At 45.5% G+C, this 14,171-nt stretch overlaps 1 protein-coding gene across 2 annotated transcripts in view; it reads left to right on the top strand.

The window, feature by feature from the left end:
* Positions 1 to 14,171, top strand: part of HABP2 (hyaluronan binding protein 2) — a 227,122-nt gene that overhangs the window by 71,250 nt on the left and 141,701 nt on the right. For both annotated transcript variants that reach the window (XM_085603357.1, XM_085603356.1), the window contains exon 3: positions 3,950 to 4,054. In XM_085603357.1, the coding sequence (XP_085459483.1) occupies positions 3,950 to 4,054 (105 nt within the window). The remainder of the gene's footprint in view (positions 1 to 3,949; positions 4,055 to 14,171) is intronic.

The raw sequence follows: 14,171 nt of genomic DNA, 5'->3' as shown, positions 1-14,171 counted from the left end.
TGGCTCTTAAGTTGCCACTCCCAGAATATATCCCGGAGCATAAGTGGAAATGCACCTAAATAAAAATTAAAAAAAGCAGGTGTCAAAGCTCCTTCTCCGGTCCATCGGTGCTCAAGGAAAACAAATGTAAGGACCTACAAAAAAGCTGTTGTAAATCTCTCCTAGTGCTTGGGAGCAGAGTAAGGGTGGGGACCCTCAAACTTGTACAAGGTATGGGGCATACTACCCCACACTGCTTTCTACCTTTGGCAAGGCTGGAAGAATTCTCGCACAACTCCAAAATTGCAATATCATTAAACAAAATCAGCTTTTACAACAGAAAAATAAGCTAATACAAGCCGAAAATGTATTCTTCTGTATTTGATCAACTCCACAGTTTCGAGACATTAAAGCAAACCCTCCGGCAAGGCCAGGGGCTGGTAAAAGAAACAACCCACCTTTTTGGGTAGAGGGGTGAAGAACTTACCACTACCTTCCCTTTAAAAAGGGGCACAAATGCACCACGATGCCCTTGTGTAAGGCAGGGATTGAATACCCCACTGCCTGGGGAGGGGCATGAGCAGAATACAACCCCCCCCCCCACACACACACACCGCAAAAGGGTAAGGAGGGGATGGCTAACAAAATACACCGTCGCCCTTGGGCAAAGAGAGGGTGCGGGAATAAACATCTTCCAACACTCGGGGCTATGGTGAGGCACACTGCTTTCCTGTGAACAAGGGGGGGGGGGGGTGATTGTCAAAGGTAGAAGGATTAGGAGGGAGGTAAACATTCTCGCCATTATATAAGACATTTTTAAAAAGACAACAGCTGTCCAAGCCTCAACATGACTAGTATTAAAACCAGTGGTCAAACCGCTCTTCAACGGGAGGGGGCAGGGTAATGGGGAGGTCTTCCATAATGTGTTATCCATCATCACTTCCTCATTAACGATAGTTTTCACAGAAGTAAAAATATTGTCGCTTAACTAGAAAGCCGAAGTGCAAAGAAACAGGAAAAAGTAAGCCAATTTTAGTCATCGTGGAGCTGGCGCGGTTGGATGGTCGGACGGACGGGAGGCCATGTGGTTGCAGTTAAACAAAGAAGCAGTTCACATCAACGTCTGAAAATAGTTTGCCTTCTCGTGTGACAGCGTAGAATATAATTCTTAAAGCCAACCAGTGAACCTCCGCTGCGCGAGGGCACCGTTTTGACAACCGTAGCCCAACAGTACAAGCACTACTTGGGTGTATTGGGGAGTCGACACCAATCCCGGCTCCACCTTCCTGCAGCGCGTGCTCAGTATTACAGGCCGCTTTACATTTGCTTAGGACAGAAGAAAGGAGGTAAGAAAGACAGCAAGGAGGTAAGGAGGGCCACATCTATCATGCCACACTGTTGAAGTTTCTATACCCCGGCCTCTGTTCCTAGACTACAGAGTCTGACTGGTTAGGAGACACCCATGCTCGATCTTCGCCCTCCACTTTTCTAAGAGGTGGCTTCGAAGCGCTGTTTGGGAACCAGTGATTAAAGAGGGACAAGTAAATATCGCGATGACACGATAGTGGTCCAGTGCCACATCACAGGGTCTGGAACATATCCGAAGTCCAGGCTTTCAGACAGACTACACGCCCAGCCAGGAAAGGCTCTTTTGCGAAGCTCTTGAACCTTCATTCAGCACCTGTGCCCGCTCCCCCCCCCCCCCCCAATATCACTGACCGGCCTCCGAGCCGGCAGGCTTCCAGTGCTAGCCTTGAGATGCCAGTGTACTCCAGGAGGAATAAAGGCTGGAAACTGGTTCCATACGTCATTTTTGATCCACAAATCAAAACCCTTTAATTAGGACCCTCAGCCAACCACTAAAAAACACACACGACCACGAAAAAGCGTGTTGGGGCGTTGGTTTTTATTTCAGTTCAAATTTACACGTAATGCCATTTCGGTAGAAGCAAATACAACAAGCAACTGTTAACGCGTATAAACAAGCGCGCACTGAAGCTGACGGAGTGGGAGGGGGAGTGGGGGCGGGCACGCAGGCTGCCAAATGGTGCGATGAATCACGGCTAAAGTGAAAGCAAACAAGTGGTTGCAGGACTCCAAATGGTGCGCGCGCCCGGACGGGTCACATGCACTGTAGTTGGAGGCCTGCAAAGCCACTGTTTGCACTTCCAAAACGCGCTTACTATAAGTCTCGCCAGAGCAGCGCTAAAGCGCTGGTCAGGCGAGACCTAAAAAGCAGTTTATGCTAGGAAAGGGCGCAAAAGCCAGAAGAAGGGCCTGGATGTGTGGGGAAAGCTGACATCTTGGATAGAGCAGCCAGGCTGATCCGGCCTGTATTTCTTTCCTTGCCTGTTTTCTTTTCCCTACGCTGGTAAATTATTTTTCTTTTTTTCTACTTCTCCTCCTTCTGACGTCTGGATTATCTCTTAGTACCTCCTATACTACTTTTTTCTCCTTTTTTTCTTTTTTCTAATTTCCTTTCTTATTTTTCTTATTTTTATCCGATTTTTATAAATGCCATCTAATTATGTTTACTCCTCTTTTAGTGCCATTGATTCAGTTGTTACACAGAGTGGGGGGGTGGGGGGAGGGATGGGCGCTTTGAATATTTTTTTTTCTCTGTATCTTCTATTTCTGGATTGTGCAAAATTTAAAAATTTTAAAATAAAAAAAAAAAATAAAAAAAAAAATAACCTTTCAACATTAAACATTCCCACAATCTCTAGTTCCCTCTCCTAAAATATGTACAAAATGCTAAACTATATGGAGAAACCTTAACATTTCAGATACCCAACGTTATTTACGTTTATCTTTGCGTGGCAAGATAAAACTACGTGACACTTTGAGCCAAGAGTCCTTCGCTCCTTCTATCAATGTTTCCTGGGAGTCCTCCATTTCACATATTTTGTGAAGTCTATGCCGGGACGCGAGTTACGGTTTGACATGAGCAAAGAAACATAGGGGCAGATTTATATCAGACTTGCGCCACTTTTATGCCGCCGTTGCGTCACTTTTGTAACAGAACAAGTATGAACACGAGAGACACCGTGCAGTTCTTCCTATCCTACCCTGACCCCTCATACAAATGGCTACACAGTAAATCTGTAAGGGGGTACCTGTATAGCAAAAAAGTCTTCTCTTCTGATTCCTCGTGGTTGAAGGTTCAATCTAAGTTTTGCGGCTAAATCTGGTGAGAGAATACCCTTATTAATAAACGCTTAAGATCATGTACCTTTGAGGTTGAACTGTACACATAATTTCTGTACCTACCCCACTAACAATCCTGTAGGCTTCAACAGGGGTGCGGAAGAACCTTCCTGGTGCGTCACGTATCTGCTTGTCCTTGCGCCACGATGCACCGCATTGTAAATGCGGCGCATCTGCGGTGGCGCAAGGGCATACTTGCGTGACGCATCTTCCCTGGCGCATCCATGCTGATTTGCAGGGATGCGCCAGGGAACATAAATCTGCCCCATAATTCAAATCTAAGACGTAGAAATCTAAATGGTCCAACTCTTCTTTGTCGATGACTCACCCAGAGGGCAGGGGTAATTCTCCTTTTTTCCGGGAACAAGCAGCGTCAAAATAAGAGTACTGCAGCATCCCCTCTCTCCAGAATGACGCCATTTGAAATTCCAGCAGCAGAAATGGAATCAATGCTTTGATGCAGACCGCGCAGAGTAACATGCACGTGTTCTGTTCTATTGAAGGTTGTTAACAATTTAATTTTTGTCCCCTTCCTATCGTTTAATAGTATAGTCACTCACAAGCATTTCTAGGCGTTATTATGTGCAGTCCATGTATACATGAGACCCTGGTGCCAGGGCCTCTCAAACGTTTTCTAGCTCAGAAGGTGCCTCAAAAGGTATCCTTTAACATCAGGGAAAACTTGTTGGCGCATATCTGTTATTATATTTGTTAGCACAGAGCAGCTCACAGCTCAACTTGTGACTCACATTGTCTCTTTTAGATCGGTGCTTGGAGAACCCATGTCAGAATGGGGGGACCTGCATCCCACGACTCAGAGTCATTTGTTCCTGCACCCCATTTTTCGGGGGCCGCTACTGTGAAAGAGGTAAGTGAATTAGGGATGACAAAATGTTTTGAAAAAGTATTTGTTTAACAATGACATATATTGCGTTGGGAAATTGTTTAACCGTCAAGAACCTTATCTACCCCAAATACAACTGCGTTTTGTCACTTGTGAAGACACAATAAAAGCTTTTCAGCATCAATGATATTAAAGTCACCGCATTATTATCACTTCATCAAATCGATACAAAACAATTGCTAAGTATTTGCAGGAATTATTGCAGCATTTTAATTTGTAAATTAAATATATATTTGTCATAAATTATGTCAGATATAAGATTTACAGCAGTTTATTGAGGCTAAAACTGTATGAGTTTTTACATTCTGGGGCCAAGAGCCTGAATTAGAGTGTGGTAGGGTGGGACCTGCACTATAAATTGACAGGTCTCGAGGGGCGTGGCCAAGATGGCGGCTGAGTGGTAGTGATTCTTGTGAGCTCCGCCATCTGCCGCAGGTGTAACACAACTGGGTGCTGCCCTCTAGCCCCCAATAAGCTAGCAAAATCTTCAGTATACTGGAGGACTGCTGGAGCCCTCGGCAGTCGTGCCCGCAAGTTGCGGACTACGCAGAAGTCAAGGAAAGCCTCCAGTGCTATCGGCAGCTGTCAGGCAAAATGGCGCCGGTCAGTGCCTCCCGGAGAATGGCAACCTGAGCCAGACGCAGAGACACGGTGGTGGCCCGGAGCAAGAAGAGGCGACGGCGGGAGGCGTGCCAGGACAGCGAGAGATCAATGCACTCCCCTCGCGAGCTGAGCACCCGACTAGCGGTGAGCTACGGAGAGGTCCAGTGGAAGGCCTACACGGGACCAGCCACCAGTGCAGAATAGCTGGGAGCTGTCCTCAACGCCAGCAAGGGAGCCTCCAGTGCACCAGGGGGAATGCCGGAACACTCAACAAATGTGCCTGCGGGCTGCGGATGATGCAGAGGGGCAGAGGAGCCCCGGGTGCATGCCTGATGCGAGCTGGGACTCTGTGCTGACCACGGGCAACAGAGAAGCCCTTGAGAAGGCCTACACGGACCCGCACGGGCGGAGTGAACAGGATCCCCTGCCTGCCACCACTGCAGAGGGAGTAAAGATACCTCCGGTTGTGTGTAGTGTACAGGAAAGACAGGGAACAGGAACTCCTGGTAGTAATCCTGGTCTTTTATTTACGCATGAAAAAGCAGTAAATAAGGAGTAACAAAGAGCCCACGGACACAGCTGTCAAGATAGCAGGAACATCATAGTAACTGGCAAAATGACTAGAACCTAACATGACATACTACCATTCTGAACATAGAATGCACCGACTTAAAGAGACAGTGAATTACACAAACAGTATACTACATACCCCCCCTTATACAATAAATTAAAACAAAATTAATACACTAATATAAAACATAATCATGAAATTTAGCAGGTACTCTACATACTCGTTGATCACGTGATGACAATATGGTGAATCAGAAGTGTTAACAATGGGAACAATATTGGAAAAACTGGTAGCCCAATTCAAATGAGAATCAACATTTACATTAGTTGAGATTTTGGGAACTTCAAAATCTGGCCCAAAAGAAAATTGTGCATCATCCACATCCAACCTGTTCTCATAAACCTTGTCAAAAATTTTGTCATGATTTTCAGTAAGTTTCACAACATTGTTCCTGTTCCACCAACCTTTGTCCTCCAAAAGAACAGAAGATTTTGTGACCCTAATGACGCAAACTGGAACAGAGAATTTAGATTGGCCTTTGCAAACTTTATGCGGTTTTTTAATCAACACCCAATCATTGTTCTTAAACTCTGGGCCACGTACCGAAGAAGTACTATTATAATAGTTCCTTTGTTGTAACTGCTTGCCAAACACCCTATCTCTAACAATCTGAGGGTTTGGTAAAGTGTTCCTTTTAATTTTTAAAGCTAAACCTGCATCCAAATTGGTAAACCAATTTGGCATTAATTTAGATTTAGCCTCTCTACCTCTTAGCGCTTTGAAAGGTGTTACACCCGTTGTGGAATGGGGTGTTGTGAGGTAACTCCAAACTTTTTCTTGCAAGAAATCCTTTACATCAAGATTTGATGCAATGGCTGTTTGTACACCTTCCTTTAAGAACCTATTGGCTCTCTCAACTAGGCCATTAGAGGAAGGGCTGTATAATGCAACTTGGCACTGGGACACAAAGCTAGCCCTGAGAAGGAAGTGGGAGAGCAGGAGGAAGAGGAAGCCCCAGTGGCAAGAACCTTCCTGGAGAACCTCTTTGGAGCATTGAGGTCTGACTTTGCGGTGCTAAAACAAGACATAGCCTCTGAGGTGAAATAGATCCGGAAAGAAGTAGGTGACATAGGCCAAAGAGTAGGTTCACCGGAGCGGATGGGAGATGCAAGAAAAGAAGAGCTAGACACTCACCGCAGAGAGCTCCTGGACCTTCAAAGAGAAGAATGCTGAGCTCCAATACCGGATGGAAGACCTTTAAAACAGATCCAGGAGAGGCAATATACGTATCAAAGTTACTCCATTGCAAGCAACTGCGACCGGGCTGCATGCGTATGTTCGCCAACTTTTCCACCATGTGGCCCCCACGCTGGCTCCACAAGACATCGTCCTGGACTGCACGCATAGAGCTGGCCGCCCCGCAAAATGCCTGGGATGCCACAAGACATCCTCACTTACACCCAAAAAGAAATAATTATGATGGCATCCAGAGATCGCAACACTATTTACGAAGGCATAAAGATATGGCTATATCAGGATCTGTCCCCTATCACGCTGCAGAGAAGGTGCCAACTAAAACCCCTCACGGAACTCTTGCAACGAAAGGGAATTCGATATAAATGGTGACACCCTTTCCGTCTCACCTTCGTGCGGGCCAGTGAAACTCGTTCAGTCTGCAACCTGGAGGAGGCGAAAGACCTGATAGAAACAGACAATCCTGCTCTCAACGATATACCAGAGGGAGACGATGACTTACCCAAAACCGTCAGACATCGTAATCAGCGATCCCTCCGGCCAAGGGGGAAAAAAGTGAGCAAGTCGTCGGACATAGAAAGTCAAACAGAAAGGGAAGCATTGCTGAAACAGCTACAGAACTAGGAGGTGCGGGAGGAACAGAATAGAGAATGAAGAGGGTGGAGAATATGCAACGAAAACAACAACATAAGAACAATAAATCTTTGGATCTCCACGATGACGAATGCAGACCGGGGGCACACCTCTACCTTGAGACACTGGATGACTGACTGGACGGTGGGGTGCACGGACCAAGGACTTGGATGACCTCTGTGATGCACCCCCGATACCATGTACCCTGCTTCTCATGTGTTGGACGATTTGGATGGGGAATCGGTGTCCAGTCTTTGATGAGTATTGTTTATTCTTTGTTTTCTCTCTTTCTTCCTTTGGTAGTTTTCAACTTTTCTGATCTTTTTTTTTTTTTTTTGCATATTTATATAGCACGAACTCGACCCGAAGGTATTGGAGCGCTTTACACAGCACCGTATTTACATTACACATTCAGGCACGGGGAGATTAAGTGATTTGCCCAGAATCACAGAGTGTGGACGCGACCACGAGGCTCGAACCCTGGTTTCCAGCACCAAAGTCGGCCGTCTAGCCGAGGGACCACATCCTCACCCCTTTGCTCACTGGGGACTACCTACTGCTTAGATCCCAATGGGAGGGCTCAGGATTGCTATCCTTTGAATTACCACGAACACAACACACTCAACTGAGGGATGGTCAGAATAATTAGTTATAATGTGAGAGGGCTCCATGTGCCTGCAAAGCAGATGGCACTTCTGTCTATGCTAAAATAATCTAAATGCGATATATGCCTATTGCAGGAAACGCATCTGATTCCAGCAGACTGGCAACGATTAAGATCTCGCAGGTTCGACCGTCAGTATTTTTTTGAGGGTGAGGGGAAAAAGGCAGGTTTAGCGATCCTATTGGCCACACATTTCAAGGTTAAAGTCACTGGTAACCAAGCAGAAATTCTGGGGCGCCTCCTCTCACTGTGTACTGCATGTGGGGCCCACTCCATGACTATTGCGAATATGTACACACCTAACAAACAACAAAAACCCTTTATCCTAGATGCAATAGGACGGGTGATGGAAACAACAGATACGCACATGCTCATAGGTGGGGACTTTAATCTGGTAATGGATGCGGCTCTGGATCATTCGACACAGAGGGTGGGTAACACAGGCACGCTATCATCACAAGGTCAACACCAACTAGCCCTACACGATCTTATAGATACCTGGCGCAAACAACACCCGACAGAGAGATCCTATTCCCACTATTCAGCAGTGCACCAAGCACATGCATAAATTGACCTTTTTCTCACCACCGGCTACTTAGCATCCTATACACAAGAGGCAGACATTGGAGTGGTGGCGCTGTCAGACCATTCCCCTATTTATATCAAATTGAACCTGCATATGTCCGATCACAGACACCGCGCCTGTCGAATAAATCTCAAAATACTTACATATAAGACAGTGATCACTATGATTACAGAAGCACTGAAGGCCTTGTTGGAAATAAATGATACGCCCGAAACCCCTATTGCGCTCTTATGGGACACTTAAAGACGGTCATATGGGGGCACATTATTAGCATTGTAGCCCGCTTCAACAAAGAGAGACATGCGAAATGGAGTACACTAGAGGGGAGGGTCAGAGAACTGGAGGAAATGTACAAAAGAACGGGGACACATTGAATACTCCACAAGCTTACTATAGCTTGAAAGGAGCTTAGGGCCCTGGATATGGATATGGCAGAATATGCCCTATTGCGGATCAAACAGAAATATTACATGGAAGGGAACAAAACTGGATGCCATCTGGCCTAGAGACTCTGAGCACGGACGAATAGTCAGAGGGTGACCGCAATTGTAAATGCCCAAGGGGAGATGCTCGAACAGGATGAGTATATAGTGCAGGAGTTTCAACACTTTTACAGGGAATTATATACAGCGGAAGAGTACTCAGACGCAGATATAGCAACCTACCTGAATCACACACCAACTGATAGGTTGGACCACCAAAATCCCATGCCCTGGAGAAAGACATACATATCAATGAGGTACTTACTGCGATATCCCACCTACCGGTCCAGAAAGGCACCAGGACATGATGGATACCCCCCAGAATTATACAAACTGTTTGTCCCTGTGTTGGCCCCGATCCTTACTATGCTATATAACTCCTTTAACAAAACAGGCACCCTGACAGAGACAGTGAGATTAGCTAACATCACGGTCATACCCAAGCAGGGCAAGGATCCAACTCAATGCGCGGCATATAGACCCATCTCCCTATTTAATGTAGATGCAAAGATTTTTATTTCGATCCTTGCCGCGCACCTAGCCCCAATGATGCAGGGCTTCACTGACCCGGATCTGGTCGGATTTTTTCCAGAGCGCAATTGCAGCGACAACACAAAGAGACTATGCCATCTATTAGATGAGATCCAAAGAACTAGGACGCCAGCGCTCTTATTCTCTATGGATGCAGAAAAGGCATTCAATAGAGTGCATTGGCCATACCTAGAGGCTGTCCTACGATCTTGGGCCTAGGACCTAGATTTATAGGATGGATTTTAGCGGGTTACGGAAAGCCCCTGGCGAGGGTAAGAGGGAATGGGGCAATATTTCTGCCTTTCTGCATCGAACGGGGAACCCGGCAGGGCTGTCCCCTGTCCCCGCTCTTATATGCATTATTTATGGAGCCGTTCGCGGAACGAATAAGGGAAAACGCAGGGATAGTGGGAGTGAGGATGGGAGGGAGGGACAATAAACTGGCACTATATGCAAATGACCTGATGGTGATAATGTCGGCCCTGCTCCGCTCTCTATCAAAGCTTGTTTTAGAGGTGGAAGCATTCGGTGCGGTATCAGGTTTCAAGATCAACACACAAAAATCACAACGCCTGAACCTCACGACACCGGCCCCGGACACATAAATCATACAGAATCTCTACCCGTATCCATGGGCTATGCCGGGGGTGACCTATTTGGGCCTTCACATACATCCCACAGTTAGACAAACAGCAGAGAGCAACTATGGACACCTACCAGCAGACACAGACGCAGAATTGCAAAAATGGAAAGACCATACGCTGTCCTGGCTGGGAAGGCTAGCGGCCATTAAAATGACCCTTCTCCCCAAGATACTATATGTCATGAAAACGTTGCCCCTCCCTCCCCCACCCCAGGTTCTACCTAAACTACAACACTTGATAGAACCCTATATATGGGCAGGGAAAATGGTGCGCATCGCCAAACGCCTGACATACCTGCCACCTTCATGTGGCGGCCTTGGCCTCCCTATCCTAAAACATTACTACCAAGCAGCTCAGCTCCGGTATATGGCAGTGTGGAATAGGCCCACTACGGAGAAGCACTGGTGGTTCATCGATCACGCCATCACAGGCATACACATATGGAAGATTCCCTGGCTACCTAAGCCGTACCGGCCACAATGAGTAGATCTCTCCCCGATACTTTGAGCTACGGTCAGTGTCTGGGATGCGGTTGCAATCCCGAAGAAATTATCCTCGAGACTTTCCCCCATGAACCCCATTCTGGGAAACCGAGATTTCCCACCAGCTCTACACGGTTCGGCTTACGTGCCATGGCAGCAGGCAAACTGCAAGAGAGTGGGCGACCTATTTGATCATTTGGGTATTATGTCATTTCAGCAAATTCAAAAAAGGATATGGGTTTCCCTCCTCGGCATACTGGCAAAACACCACTATTCGTCACTGGGTCACACAACCAGCCTTGAAGCTCTATGCGTGTAGACCACTGCTAACCTTTGAAAAATGGTTTAGCACCAGACATACAGATAAAAAGCTGATATCAGATATATATACCTTCCTGAACACATCACAATCACAAACTAAAACAAAAGTACAGGAGAGATGGGAGAAGGATTGTGGCAGACAGTTCGCACAGAAGGAATGGTCGGACATACAGAAACATGCAAATACAGCGGCATGGTCTGCCACGGGTAAGGAGACTCTATTACAGATAGCTCACTACTGGTACTATACATCCAAACGCACAGTGCATTGGAAAAGAGGAGACCCCAAATGCTGGAGAGGGTGTGGAGACACTGGGACATTGACACACCTCTTGGGGCAGTGCCCTAAAATACAGACATCTTGGCAGGAGATATTAGATGCTATAGATGAAATCTTTGATACCGAACTCCCCAGGTTCCCAAGTTATGTTCTTCTGGGCCTCACCAACCCTTTAACATACCCTCTCTGATCCCTGAAGGGACGCGCGATTACATTGGCCTTATGCGCAGCTGAACAAACCCTGTTGGGACGATGGGGCATGGATGCGATACCACAACATATTGACTGGCTTCACAAGATGTGGGATCTATTGGGGATGGAAAAGCTCACAGCAGTAGCAGAAAAACAACTACCATGATTCGAAAAGATGTGGGGACCCTGCATTAGCCTTCTCAGTGGGGAGTTCAGGGAGCTGACATGCCCAATTTACCTTTGCATACATCGCCTAATACCAAAAGAGACGCCATCCACGGAACTGGCTTCAAATACTTAAAGTCTTGGGCACATTCTACACCAGCGCTATCCAGCAGAGGATCCCTAGTATCTGGCACCTCATGACACTCCTAAGATAGCCTATCTGGTACTCTCCCCCCCCCCGTTTGGTCCCCATCTATCCTTTCTATCATTGGGTCCACTCCCGTGTTTGTATTCTGTTCTCGTTGTATCTCTCTCTTAGCCACCTCACCGGCCAATGGATGTTGGTGAGAGTATTTGTATTGCTCCTCTTTTTCCTGTATTCTTCTTTTCTAATATACCTATTCTAAACAATAAAATGATTTAAACATAATTTGACAGGTCTCCCATCCCTCCAATCTCACTGTTCCCCTGTGGGAGAATTGCAGGTTTTCCGATGGTGGGACGCTGGCTAGCTAGGATATCTGAAGCCTTGGAGGTCTGTCCACCACTGGACAGTGGGATCACAGTCTATAAAATTAGAATAAGGCAACCCTCACTGGGTTTGCATGAAGGTTCTGGCAGGGAAAACAAACCATAAGCCAAAAGAGCAGGAAGAAAACTCTCTGATACTTTTATTGTACTGCCCAGGACTCCTATTTTCAGAGTCTGTTTTAGAAAAACAAAGACTGAGCAGGTGAAAATAATGGCACTCACTGAGCGCTCATGGATTCACTGAAGGTGTACAGATTACTGCTGGGCAGTCAGAGATCTTTTAATCTGGCAGGTGGCACTCTGCCAGGGGAATGAAGACCAGGGCATCTGGTGACCTGGCTTGCTGGCGATTCGCACCCTTCACTTTAAATGATGCCGTAGGGCTGTATTAAGACCTGGGTATAGACACTTCCTCACCCAGGGATAATCTCTTCCCACCAGATAAGAGCTGTAAGGCTCAACCACCAATGGAATACCCTCTCTTCCACCAGGCCATGCAAACACAGCATGGCAGTTGTTTGATGTTCTGTTACTGAGGGCGGAGCATAGCACTCTCTGGTAGTATTTTCACATCTGCTCCCATCTTGTTATAGTAGGTGAGAGGCAGAACTTTGGAGAAGGGAGACCAGCATTACAGTGTTATACTGTCTCCAATGTTGCCTTGAGTGTGTTTTTATCTCAACATTTCCTGTTTAAAGGTGAGCAATGGAGATATGTACGGAGGGAGAGGAGAAGGAATAATATAATGTGTTCAAGACAACAGAGCATGTCCAAACGCAGAGGCAGGACTTGAACTGAGTTAAGTCTACTATCAATTGTAAGGCGTCCAGACCCAAGGGAATACATGCACCACATGCAGCAGGTAGAGCAGAAAAGATAATGACCAAATTCCACCTCAGACAGGGAAGGTTTTAACCTTTTTTTAAATTGAGGCAGAGTGCCGTGCACCAATCAGCTCTCTAATTCCACCAGTTAACTCCTGTGTTCCCCCAGGTTGCAATTGTGATACTGCGAACTTCCAGAAATTCCTTTCCTAGAGGTCTCAGGGATCTACTGGGGACATAGGTAAAAATCTTGTTTTCCAGTGATCTGGACCGTCCAGATGCATGGACTTGCAGATTAGAGTCAAAACTGGCACTTGGCATGTTAAGTGACAGGGATTGAACAAAGATTACAGAGAGTAGAAATGACGTAGTCAAAATGCCCGTGCCCTGCTAACACTCTTGCTGCACAGTTCTTAAACTTCAATGGAAAGCCAAGCACAAGATCCTAATATGGGCATCCACAGATAGAACTACAGTGGTCATGACACTAATGTACAATTGCCTGGGCCACTATACCTCTTCCAACAACAATGGTGGAAGGCAAGAAAGCATGAGGCCGCAATAGCAGCATGTAAGCTGACTAATCGGTCCTTGTAGTGTCGGATATCCATCGCTCACAGTTCTGACCACTTGAGTGAGAATAACAGTGGGAAGATCCAATCATGGTGAAAAACAGTGAGGGGGCTATTCTCAAATGTAACTTGCACTTGTGAGTAATTTACACATATAATTTACTCTTACACTTTTGAGTACCTTTACTACTTTAAGCTGCAAATTTGAGTGTAAATTACTCAAATGCATAGACTATGTCTTCAAGCCCTAAATAAGGGAGTGGATCCAAATGTACAAGTGTAAATTAGCACTGCCCAAAAAGAAATAGCCGTAAGTCTAGCATCCTATATGGCAAACCATAGATACTGCAACACCCAATCATAGAAAATAATGGTAGTAAGGACTTGAAATAAACCCTCCATAGAAAGTAATGTTCTATTAAATTAATTTATTTCAAACAGTTAAAAATATAAATAAATATAATTTAATGTAAAAATCATAAAAATAAACCATTTACTATTCTACTGTAAAATATCTTAACATCCTTTGTTGCTTTGAAAATAAGGTAAGATTAAATGTTATTACAATATAATTAAATTATTTTATTTCCTTCTATACACCCCTTTTGATAATTATTAGTGCAGAATAAAACCATTACTTTAGGTAGGAATGTATTTTTACATTTTTAACTTTTTAGTTTAATTTGTTTATGCTTGATTATGCTTGAGAAAGCTAATAATTTGAATTCAACATTTTAAATGTCATT

The sequence above is a fragment of the Triturus cristatus genome, chromosome 1_2 (genome assembly GCF_964204655.1).
Source record: "Triturus cristatus chromosome 1_2, aTriCri1.1, whole genome shotgun sequence".
Classification (NCBI taxonomy): domain Eukaryota; kingdom Metazoa; phylum Chordata; class Amphibia; order Caudata; family Salamandridae; genus Triturus; species Triturus cristatus.
The sequence above is the reverse complement of the archived record's forward strand: the minus strand, read 5'-3'. Positions and strand labels throughout refer to the sequence as shown.